Here is a 12,137-nt window from a genome sequence, read left to right on the forward strand (position 1 = left end):
GGATGTAACGTACAATAATACACAAAGTAAAATGTTGAAACCCTTTTGCTAAAATTATGGGCATTGCACACAAACTAATACCCAACCAACAGAGCCTACTTCCCTCTCACTTTCTTGTACAACCACCTCAATCTATCAGCCATCACCTAATTTTAACTAATCTTACTAGCTATCCTACTACTACGCAAACCTCTTCACAGTACCTCTGCACACCAGCACGTTGTAGCCATGGATGCTACTTACCAGGGTTAACCGCAAGCACTTCACTGGGGTTGTCAAGTGGCCACCTTCTTTCCTCAGCGTTTCGTTGAACTGACCCCATGACACCTCCGGAAGGTTCAACGGTGAGGTCTGGCGTCCCAGACCCGCTCCCCTCCATAGCCACAGCGCTGTCCCAGTGGCCCAGCGTGGCAGAAGCCTCACTGGTCCCGCCACGGGGGACTCGATGTAATGCATTTCTCAGTACAAAACATGTGTTTCACATTTATTTTATTACAATGAACACTGAAATGGCCCTTTACAGTAAAACAGTGGTTTGAAAATCAAATATCATCATGGACAAAGTTTTAAAGGCACCGTACTTAAATTTGAATAAGTTCTGATATTTTGTTCAAAGTGTATTTTTGAATATCCACCTCACCCGATAAATAAATTTAAATAGATTACAACATGATCCCATACATCGTAGTAACCACAGAAAACGCACTGAATAAATGGAAGTCACAATGATAACTCCAGTATCTGGTGCTATAAATTTATTGATGGTTTAGCTCTAATCTGTCTACACATGTTGTCAGTCTCCAATGATGTTGTTCTCTCTCTGGCGCTGTTGTCTCTTGTAGGAAACAATAGGCATTGGGACCCCCCTGAACTGGTTCATGAGGTCCAAACCCCCAAAGAAGTTGATGAAAAGGATCCCTAGCCTAGTAGGCATGAAACTGAAAAAACAGGTGCAAAGGAAAACAAAACAGCTTGGTGTAAATATTTACCTCTGATCCACAACAAAACCATTATTTGCATCACCAATAAACATCTGTTTGTATGTATATTAAGCTTGCATCCTAATTGCAGACTAGTTATCGTAAGACTAAATTGTATCATCAATGTTCTAAATATTTTCTAAAAATTCTAATCGATATTACAACTTTAAAATCATTGTATGCAGTTTTACAACATTAAACATATAACATTAAATGTAACATTTCTTATACTTTGTGTTGTATATGTTATGCACAGTATACAGTATATAACATTACATTGATGGGGACTTTCAAGAATGCCAAAAATGCCTCTACTGTTATTCTATTTTGAAAATATTATGCAAAATAATATCAAACAATATCAATATATCATATCTATCACTCCTTAAATAAGTGAATAACATGTTCACAACAACACTTTTACAGCTAGTTTTTTTACTTGCTCTTAAACACCTCAATGCACAAACAGTTTTGTTTTGATGGACTTTGCATATAAACAACCTGACTGAAAGTGTACCTTTTCAGAGCCATCAGGAGGTAAAGGCTGGAGGGCAGCAGTAAGTACATCTTCTCGCGGAGGATGGCATCCACAATTCTCTTGGCAGCAGCTTTCTTGTCCATCACTGGCAGGAATGATGGCCACCTCAGTGACAAAGTGAAAAGGAAAAGATACTGCTGTCACTCAGGCGTTCCATTACTTTTCTTCGAAATGAGTTTTCCTTTTCCGAAATTGTTTTCAGCAACACGTACTTTGTTTGGCATCCCTGAAACATTGTTGTATTGATCAAATAAGGGCACACAATTGTGGTTTTAATCCCCTCCTTCTGAAGAACCCGGAGCTCCAGGGCAATGGACTCTGCAAATCCAATCGCTGCAAACTTGCTGGCACAATAATCTGTGAACAACAGGATGAAATTATTTGTATCGGGCAGTTTTTAAATTCCTTTCTTCTTTGATAAAAAGGAAACGAAAATATTTATTGTGTCCTTGCTCATCTCAACAAGGCCCCTGTGTTGCACATTGCCGCATGTCTCCACAGAAAGATCTAGTTAACTTGAGCCTAACCCGGTAACGCAGGGTGAGGGGACAAACTCAGCGTGGGACACCAGTCTGCCGGAGGGCACCCCAAGCAGGACTCGAACCCCAGACCCCCCGGAGAGCAGGCACAGGCCAAACCTGCTGCGTCACTGCACCCCCCACTAGACTATCACTTACTCACTATTCATAACCCCTTATGATGGCAGGGTTGTAGTGGTCCAGAAGCTGTCCCAGAAGCACAGGACACTAGAGAAGATGTCATTCAGTAGCCTATAAATATTAGCATCTGGGTACCATTAAATCACCAACATACCTGCCAAGCCATTCATAGCAAAGAGTCCTCCGTGGCAGGCTATACACACAAGATGCCCATGGTTCCGGGATATCATATCTGGCAGGAATGCTTTGTAAGTCTTTGAGAAGGAGAAATACAGAAGCAGTGAGTGCTGTCCTTAGTGTGGTTTCATTGTGTACCATTGTGTACTAGTGTGACTGCTGGAAATGAACAAATTAGGCCTTCTCTAAAGAGGTACTGTATCAACCTTCGTATCTCACGCACATGTAGGGGAACACAAGTGAATATGCTAAAAACAAAGAGAAGATGAGAATTCACCCAGAAATGAGCAGCTATATTAACCCTCAGTGTTCGGTCCACCAGGTTGTCCGGAGCCTCCGTGAAGGTGTACTTCCCTGTGACGACTCCAGCATTGTTTACCAGGATGGACACATCCCCAACCTCCCTCTTCACCTGGTAACCAGTCAAAAGAGATTGAAATGGAGAATAAAAATTAATGAGTGTAAGTATGAAGATGAAAGAGTCACGAAATCCACTGGCAACACAGAAAGAATATATAAACTTGAACATTACCTTATAATTATAGAACATTTACAATTATTTTTTCAATTCTAAAAAAAATTCAGAATCCTAGAATCTTAGCTTGCACAAGAAAAAGTATATAATTTTCTTATAAAGGCTTAATAAAATATAATGATGCCTATATGAGGGAATATGCAGGATTTCTGCCATACTATATGAGCAATATTTTTATAGTGAATATTGGATCTGTTGCAAAGTTTTGTCTAGCCTTTACAGGGACCTACTTAGAGAAAGTAGGGTGCTGCCTTCTGGGAGAAACAAAAAAAATCTTTCATACAAAAAATGTTTTATACACAGGAGAGCAGAAAGTACATTTTGGGTTTATGCTTGGGATATATTCTGTTTTGATCACATGCGGAGTCTGCCCAAGGAATTTACCAGCTCTGCAGTGCGGTAGACCTCAGTGCGCCTGCTGCAGTCGCAAGCGTAAGCGTAGACACGCACGTCTAAAGTGCTCCTTAGCTCCTTGGCCGTTTTCTCCAGGGCTTCCCGGTTCACATCCCAGAGGACCAAGGTGGCACCCAGGTGACCCAGTTCCTCTGCTATGAGCTTGCCAAGACCCTGAGCTGCTCCCGTCACCAACACGATTTCCCCCTCCACGTCCTTCCAGGCTGGCTGGACCAGCAGTCGCACGAAGGCCTCGAAGAGATAGAACCCTACGCCGACGATCAGCTCTAAGAAATCCTTCACCATGTGCAGATTTAGCTGCATCCTTTCAAAGCGCTGCATCAGCTGACCGTGCATCTCGGACGAATTTCCAGTTGACGGCGAAAGTTTGGAGGATAAGAAAGCTTGAAGACTAGATGGCGTAGACAAGCTGATACCCGTTCTTCATACTCTCAGTTCTTATTTCACAAAATCAAAAGAGGCATTCCAGAATTCAGAGTTCAGAGTTCAGATGTCCTCTTTGCCACGGAAGATCTGCGTGTTTTTGGTCTCGGACCGTCTGCCGTCAAACTTGTATCTGTTTGACCTGTTACCCAGAAGACAGTCCATACTGGTTAATTTTAGATAGTGTGTGTATGCGCTTTCCTCGTGACCATCGTCACAAAGGTGTGAGCCAGTAAACAAGAACGCCCAAGGAAGGAGTGCGTCCAGGAGCCAACAGGCAAGGGTTAAAGGAGCAAGTCGGAAATGGTTCCCAAGACCATTTGCGATAAAAACATGGGAAACAGAGTTAATAAAACCATTTCTTGTTTTAATCAGCACTAAATGAAACACACTGGGAGAAGAACACATTCGTCCAATGTCCAAGATGAAGAACCCGGCCTGAATCCCCCGCCAGCGGATTCAGTTGACACTCCTTGGCCTCTCGCTGGTGTTACTCTGGTACACTTTGGTTGTTCTCAAGGTGCCCACAGTGAGTTCACAAGACCCTCGCGAAGTCACTTATTGCACAGTGATCTTTCACCAGTTTCCCTCTGGAAATGAACCTCTGACACACGTGTCATTCTAGGAAGACGAGTCTCACACGGATCAGCCGGTTATCCGAATTCCACAAGTATAACGTCGTTATAAACAAAGCCCTACAAGTGCCTCACAGTTCAGTTCAAACTGAGAATGCTTTCTTTGCATGACTACTTGCTGTTTAAGCGCTCCATGTTTATATATATTAAGAGGCCTTTTTGTCTATAAAATTACTTAATACAAACGCAGTAAAAAAAAAATCATCATCATCACTAAGTATAGTATCATCATCATGTATTACCGGACTCAGGATGCGAACACGCAGCTGTCGAAGCAGTTTGAGTCATAATTTTTTTTAGTATTTCTGACTGCACGTAGATGAAGAATGTAGGACAACAATTTCTTGAAATATAGTATGTGGTAATCAAAAAAAATTACAACGAAGAAAATCACTCGTTGGAACATATATCACAGTTATTAATTCTTTTGGGAGCACTTTAAGTATCGTTGGGGATGTAGCTCAGTGGTAGAGCGCATGCTTTGCATGTATGAGGCCCCGGGTTCAATCCCCGGCATCTCCAATACAGTATTTTTAATTTCATGTTTTCGTCGTTATTTAACACAGAATGTAATATATGGAACCGGATTTTGCTATTTATAGTAAGGTCTTTATGACCGAATTAAAACAAATGTGTGTGTGTACTACTCCGCGGTAACTTCCACAAAAAAAAAAAAAAAAAAACACGTCTTCAACGCGCTGACGCTTGTGCGTGATTACGTCACGCATACGTACAGTTCGGTAACCAGGGAGAGGGGGGATGTTGACAAAAATGTCTGCCTCGCAGCTGTCTCGGACCAGAAAGAATCGAGAGGAAAATACATTTTAAACTATTTTTACTATATTATTTTTTTATAGTTAATTTTATTTTCAGTCAGATGATACCAATGCGGGTAGTTTAGACGTTTTAGAAGGAAAATTAGCCATGCAGCTGAAACACCTGAAGACTCTTCTAACTCCTCAGGTGAGTCTGGCTGGATGATGATGATGAGCCGTGCGGGATGTGGAGGAAAAAAAAGAGTTAGTCAGTTACTCCAGTTTTTATTACCTCTTCGTCAGGTAACAAGCGATAGGTGATGATGATGATGATGCTTTTTCAGCGGATAACTGAGACCTGATGGGCTGTCAAGACGCTCTCAGATCCGTCACCAGCTTCTCTCTGTGTGTCACATAGTCGCGTGTTTTAGGGATAAAAAAAACCAACTTCTTGTGTACAAGCAGTTTATTATTCTGAATTTTTAAAGAAAGTTATACGCTCCTTAGTCGAACAGTAGTTATTCGATTAAGTGCAGCATGGACAAAGCCATCTGGGAGCTGCCTGACTTTACACAACTGTGAATTACTCATCTTTATTATTTAATTAAATTTTTTCTTTAAAGCTTTAATCCAACCCCACCCACAGCGTTTGACACATTTTTACAACGGGCTGTTTTACTGGAGTCATTCGTCGTCAGTGCCTTTAGGAGAGGTACCGTGACTCGAACCAACAGCCTTGAGTGCGTGTCCTTAACCGCAACGTGCCCTTGCTGCAGGATGGAGCCGCGAAGGTCACCTGCATGGCATGGGCCCCCAACAATGGCAAGTTCGCGGTGTGCACCGTGGACAGGGTCGTGCTGCTCTACGATGAACAAGGCGAGAGGAGGGACAAGTTCTCGACGAAACCCGCCGACGCCAAGGTACGGTATCCTTCCGGAAAGTGCTCCGCTAGTCACTAAGTTGAGTAAAATCGCAGCGTCTCGGCTGCCACGAGGACCGGGTGCAAACAAACATATCGTAAGGGCGGCCGGTAGTGGAGTGCTTAGAGCTGCTGCTTCCGAACCTACAGGTTCGAATCTCCCTCTGGCTGTGGTACCCTTGAGCAAGGTACTTACACTGAACTACTCCGGTAAAATCACCCACCTGGATAAGGGGGGAAATACACACACACACTTTCAGAACCGCTTGTCCCATACAGGGTCGCGGGGAACCAGAGCCTACCCAGTAACACAGGGTATAAGGCTGGTGGAGGAGGGGACACACCCAGGACGGGACGCCAGTCCGTCGCAAGGCACCGCAAGCGGGACTCGAACCCCAGACCCACCGGGGAGCAGGACTGGGGTCCAACCCACTGCACCCCCAGGGGGGAAATACACACACATTTTCAGAACCGCTTGTCCCTTACGGGGTCACGGGGAACCGGAGCCTACCCGGCAACACAGGGCGCAAGGCCAGAGGGGGAAGGGGACACACCCAGGACGGGACGCCAGTCCGTCACAAGGCACCCCTAGCGGGACTCGAACCCCAGACCCACCGGAGAGCAGGACTGCGGTCCAACCCACTGCGCCACCGCACCCCATGGGGGGGGAAATAATTGTAGGTATATTAACATTGTTAGTCACTTTGGAGAGAAACATCAGCTGAATGAATAAATATATGTGTGAATTTTGCTGCGACCCTGCTTGGGACAAGCGGTTTCAGACAGCGTGTGCGTGAATTGTCTTTACCTTTCTTGCAGTATGGGAAGAAGAGCTATGTCGTCAAATCCATGGCGTTCTCCCCAGACTCGACGAAAATTGCCATTGCGCAAACTGACAACATTATCTATGTTTACAAAATTGGAGAAGAGTGGTGAATATCCAGCTGGGTTTCTTAATAATATCAGTTATAATGTTTCACTTTGACATTCATTTGTTTCTTGGTTTAATAAAGATAAGTTTGATTAAAGAAATGTCTATTAATGCTTCTGTCATGAATTGTTTAAATATCCTGCTAGTTGCAGATTAATATGTTGTGTAGCTTCTGTTCATATGTTGTGTAGATTTTATGGAACTCAAATTTTGATTATTCCATTATGCAGATACTGGATATATTTGTTGTATTAATAAATAAGTGTTTTTAGTTACTAATCATATTTAAAGAAATGCATTTAGATCTAATGTTTTTTATCATTATTTTGTTTTCAGGGGTGATAAAAAAGTAATTTGCAATAAGTTTGTGCAGACAGTAAGTATCTTACCTTTATGATGTGAAGTCTTTTCTTTTGTCAGTTCACCTTTGCACAGGTAGAGATACAAAGTGGGACCGTTCTCAGTGAAACACTTGTACGAATGTTCTGAGATATTAATGCACACCATGGCTCTTTTATCTCAAAGGAAATGCAATGAGATCTCAACAGATCAGTACTCTGCAGTTTTTTTTTGTGAATAAGGACCTGTAGCTTAACTGCTCTGTGGTTCTGTGTCCAGAAAGTCGCAGGTTCAAGTGGAGCTCCGCTCTTTCCCTTTGAGGTCTTCTGTAAAAAAAAAAAAAAAACTTCCATAATTGTGTGAAATATCTGCCATTTTTGACAACAGTGTCTCTCTGAGTGATATTGTTCCAATCATGGTGAACATGACAGCTTTTCAGCTGTTACGTTTTTTTCTTATTTTTTTTCGGTATAGAGTGCTGTGACATGTTTGTTGTGGCCTGCGGAATACGCTATCATCTTTGGACTGGCTGAGGGAAAGGTATGTAGTATTAATTATTTAAAAGAATAAATATTTAATATTCTGTCCATTCATATGTTTCAAATAATAATGTTGAGTATTTGTCTTCTCTGATGTTCTCCTTTGGCTTTTTCTCAGATTCGGCTTGCGAACACCAAAACAAACAAGTCTTCCACGTTATATGGGACAGAGTCCTACGTTGTGTCTCTGGCATCCAAGTATGAATTTTCACCTTTAGCCTCCAGTTTCACTGTAAAATCATAAGGGTGAGCGTAGCCCGTTTCCATCCCATAATGCCTCTCTTCGGCCTCCTGCAGTGTCTCTGGGAAAGGTGTGCTGTCAGGCCATGCTGATGGAACACTAGTGCGCTATTTCTTTGACGACGAGGGCTCTGGTGAATCTCAGGTACCAAGTTGTGTATGAGTCAGATCATTTTAAATGGAGGATTTAAAAAAAAGTCTTCTCTATATTAGATCCTCTTAGACTTACATTTAGCTGACTCTTTTCTCCAAAGCTACATACAGTGTTAAGGTATCTACAATTATTTTGCCCATTTATACAGCTGGCTAATTTTACTTGACCAGTTTCAAGGTAAGTACCTTGCTCAAGGGTACTACAGACAGAGGGAGATTCGAACCTGCAACCGGGGGGTCTAAAGGCAGCAGCCTTAACCACTTCGCTATTGTCTGTCCACCTGTAGGCATGCAATGAAGTTACAATTTTTTGACAGCAAAGTTTCCTGTGTAATTGTTTATTTTTATGATGATTTTTTTTTACTTTACAAAAATGTTTGTCTATACAGAACACAAACTGTGTTTACTCTCCAAGTGAACGGGTGGCAGTAAAGGCGGGGGGTATGTTGAACCTCCTTAGCTCAGCTTGCTTCCACAGTGTTTACGGTTCTTTTTGCCAAGTATTGGTGATCAGTAATAAGATGAGGAACGATACAAGGAACATTTTCAGAGTTTTTGGAGACAGCGTAGTTTTATTCTCAGCCTATTTAAAATTGTTTTAATTGTGATGTGCTTAAAAGTAATAGAACTCTGAAAATAATTGTATGCTCATTATAGCTGTAGCTAAGATTTTTACAGAATCTCACCCAAAAATAAATCGAGATCTACATTTACGTTTACATTTATTTACTTAGCAGACGCTTTTCTCCAAAGCGACTTCCAGTGAACTGTATGTAGTGTTATCAGCCCACACACCTTATTCACCGCAGGGACTTACACTGCTAGATACACTACTTACAATGGGTCACTCATCCATACATCAGATCTCTGAGTTATTCAACTTTAATTGATTGTGACTTGGTGGTAAAGTTGACTTTGGAGTTACATCAAAACGAGTTACGAACGCACGTCTCATGTCCCTGTTGTGTTTGTAAGTTGAGGAGTTCATGTACTCAGCTTTTAGCTGATAGTGATTCTCTTTATTCGCCAACGTCTCTTGCAGGGTAAGTTGCTGACCCATGCGTGCCCACCCTACGCCCTGGCATGGGGTGCTAACAGCATCATTGTGGCTGGCTGTGACAAAAAGATTGTGGCCTATGGGAAGGAGGGTCAAGTTATGCAGACGTTCGACTACAGTCGAGATCACTCGGAGAAGGAGTTCACTGTGGCAGCCACCAGCCCCAGCGGCCAGTCTGTGGTCATCGCCAGCTACAACCGGTTAGTCTCAGCTGTGAAATGATTGCAGACCTCTGAAAAATGACTGAAATCACACTCCTGCTGTGTCCCCCAGGCTGCGAGTGTTCAACTGGAGCCCTCGTCGGAGCTCCTGGGACGAAGCTACCCCGAAGGAGATCCCCAACCTGTACACCATCACTGCCCTTTCCTGGAAGAGGGACGGATCGCGACTCTGTGCGGTAAGTTTCCCCTCTGTCCATCACCGTTGTTAGGACCCTTTTTTTTTTTTTTTTGGCTTTTTGTTGGGTTTTTCCTGTATGGGTTGCATGGTGGCACAGTGGGTAGCACGGGTGCCTCACAACTCCTGGGCTGTGCATTCTGACATGGCTTTGGGTCCAGCTCAGTATCTGTGGGGTTTGGATCTTCTCCCCATGTTCGTGTGGATTTGACCCCGCAGTCAAAGTTATTCAGGTATTTTGGTGACTCGAAATGGCCTGTAGTCTGCCTGTGTGTGGTTACATTGCTGTTCTGTATAGTTGTGTATGATTGTAGGGAGTTTACAGTCGTGTATCTAACACTGTAAGAAATCTTGGATAAAGGTGTCATCTAAATACTAGTTAATGCAGGTGATATTCAGTTTATCACATATGTGACCTGTGATGACTGACATTTATGAATCCACACACATGAACATTATTATATTATTTTTGAGCCCCGAAATGTGTACATAATCTGTAACACTGACAGCTCCATCAGCTGTACAATAACACCGAGTGGCTGCGCTGCCACAGTGTTTCTTATTGTTTGGGTCTCAGTCAGTGTGTCTGTTAGCCACTGTGTTCTACTGACAAAAACTGCTTTATTTACACAATGTTTCCGTTATGATTCCATTCAACTTTTTTCAATGGCTAACACGCAAAACTGTTCTAGTGGTGCAGAAAAGAAAAAGCGAAGGAAAGCAGATTTAGAAATCAAAGTGATAGTAATAATGCAGCATGGAAGTACAATTATGGTATTGCACTTTATTTGATTTGATATTACTTTACATTTTTTTGATAAAATGAGAAATTAGTGAAAAATATAATAAAGCCATATTATACAATATTGCATGCATGTATGTTAATTGTGTATAGATGCTTATGGTACATATAATACGATACAAGGGCGTTTGTGTCTTATGACAAGCTCGACATATGATGGGTTCATGCTGAATGAATAAATGTAGATGCTCTAAGTTTTTTTTTGCACTAAGGTCTCCTCTTCTCTGCTCAGGGCACGTTGTGCGGCGGAGTGGAGCAGTTCGACTGCTGTCTGCGCAGGAGCATCTACAAGAATAAATTTGAGATGACATACGTAGGCCTCAGTCAGGTGGGTCTGCAGCATTCGTGGAGACTGCGCTGTTACATGCGGGATTCCGAAAACGAACGTAAAGTGTCTCCAGGTGTCTAGTCTATGCTGGTTGTGCCAGATGAGGAGTAATTTTACTCTCCCTCCCAGGTGATAGTGAAGAACTTGTCCACAGGCACTCGTGTGGTGCTCAAATCCCACTACGGGTACGAGATCGATGAGGTGAAGATCATGGGCAGGGACCGCTACCTGGTGGCGCACACCTCTGACACACTGCTGCTGGGAGACCTCGGCTCCAACAAGCTGAGCGAGGTGCGTGGGGCTCCAAGCCGGAGGGGCCAGGGGGGGCTGCTGCGCCATGCGCTCTGCATAGCCTCAATCTGTCACCCCGACCGAGTGATTTATCCTCATCAGACATAATAACTGTCCCACATTGACAGCCCCAGAAAAGAAGTCTTTCAGTTGAATGAGTGTCCTTTCACTGTGATAACAAGTAGAGCCACCTGGGCTTTCACACTTGAGCTGAAAATGTACAATTTGTTTATTTATAATAATGTACTAACAATAATCCAAAGAGCCTTACAGACTGATATGTGTTGGGAATGACAGAGGCAGTGTGTGCGTAGCAGTGTGTGCAGTAGTGTGTGCAGCTGATAGCATAGTGGTTAGAGCTGCTGCCTTTGGACTCAAAGGTTGCAGGTTTGAATCCCACCTCCAGCTGTGGCCTTCTTGAGAAAGGTACTTACCCTAAGTTGTTTTGTTTACCCTTATGGATAAATATTTGTAAGTTGTTTTGGAGAAAACATCAGCTAAATGAATAAATATAAATGTTTGTGTGAGGGAGGGGGGGTGCAGTGGGTTGGACCGCAGTCCTGCTCTCCGGTGGGTCTGGGGTTCGAGTCCCGCTTGGGGTGCCTTGCGGCGGACTGGCGTCCCGTCCTGGGTGTGTCCCCTTCCCCCTCCGGCCTTACGCCCTGTGTTGCCGGGTTGGCTCCGGTTCCCCGTGACCCCGTACGGGACAAGCGGTTCTGAAAATGTGTGTGTGTGTGTGTGTTTGTGTTTGTGTGATGGCAGTGCGGCATGGTTTGGTTGATTTGAGCCCATCGCCCTAATGAACACCACCATGGCCCTCTTTTTCAGGTGGCTTGGCAGGGCTCCGGGGGAAATGAGAAATTCTTCTTTGAAAATGAAACGGTAAGAGAAACAGAAACAGTTTTTTTCTCTTCTCTGACTACTTTAATGATTGGAATGGTGAATTTATTTGTTTACATTACACATCTAATGCAGAGCCAGTGTCTGTCATGCTGGTAAACAGCTGATATTCCAGAAATGTTTGAC

The 12,137-nt window shown here is 43.3% G+C and overlaps 2 protein-coding genes and 1 non-coding gene across 4 annotated transcripts in view; 2 read left to right on the forward strand and 1 right to left on the reverse strand.

Annotated features, from left to right (window-relative positions):
• Positions 1 to 758: 758 nt before the first annotated feature.
• Positions 759 to 3,639, reverse strand: LOC108925177 (epidermal retinol dehydrogenase 2). The gene is made up of 6 exons (XM_018736957.1): positions 3,274 to 3,639; positions 2,632 to 2,766; positions 2,332 to 2,431; positions 1,731 to 1,875; positions 1,498 to 1,623; positions 759 to 938 (listed from the first exon to the last, which is right to left on the reverse strand). The coding sequence occupies exons 1-6, from the start codon at positions 3,637 to 3,639 to the stop codon at positions 794 to 796; spliced, it is 1,017 nt and encodes a 338-aa protein (XP_018592473.1). The 3' UTR covers positions 759 to 793.
• Positions 3,640 to 4,811: 1,172 nt separating this feature from the next.
• On the forward strand, positions 4,812 to 4,883 carry trnaa-ugc (transfer RNA alanine (anticodon UGC)). Its single transcript has one exon. It is a non-coding gene; the product is annotated as a tRNA-Ala (tRNA).
• A 244-nt stretch (positions 4,884 to 5,127) lies between these two features.
• The window catches only part of ift172 (intraflagellar transport 172), a 32,280-nt gene continuing 25,270 nt past the window's right edge, over positions 5,128 to 12,137 (forward strand). The window contains exons 1-12 of one of the 2 annotated variants that reach the window (XM_018736985.2): positions 5,128 to 5,324; positions 5,893 to 6,036; positions 6,855 to 6,967; positions 7,303 to 7,342; positions 7,780 to 7,845; positions 7,963 to 8,042; positions 8,142 to 8,229; positions 9,280 to 9,494; positions 9,568 to 9,691; positions 10,725 to 10,820; positions 10,950 to 11,111; positions 11,940 to 11,993. In XM_018736985.2, coding sequence (XP_018592501.1) covers positions 5,286 to 5,324; positions 5,893 to 6,036; positions 6,855 to 6,967; positions 7,303 to 7,342; positions 7,780 to 7,845; positions 7,963 to 8,042; positions 8,142 to 8,229; positions 9,280 to 9,494; positions 9,568 to 9,691; positions 10,725 to 10,820; positions 10,950 to 11,111; positions 11,940 to 11,993 — 1,221 coding nt within the window. In that variant the 5' untranslated portion in view covers positions 5,128 to 5,285. The remainder of the gene's footprint in view (positions 5,325 to 5,892; positions 6,037 to 6,854; positions 6,968 to 7,302; positions 7,343 to 7,779; positions 7,846 to 7,962; positions 8,043 to 8,141; positions 8,230 to 9,279; positions 9,495 to 9,567; positions 9,692 to 10,724; positions 10,821 to 10,949; positions 11,112 to 11,939; positions 11,994 to 12,137) is intronic. The other variant, XM_018736986.2, reaches the window with a different exon arrangement.

The sequence above is a fragment of the Scleropages formosus genome, chromosome 1, assembly GCF_900964775.1.
Source record: "Scleropages formosus chromosome 1, fSclFor1.1, whole genome shotgun sequence".
In the NCBI taxonomy this organism is placed as follows: Eukaryota; Metazoa; Chordata; class Actinopteri; order Osteoglossiformes; family Osteoglossidae; genus Scleropages; species Scleropages formosus.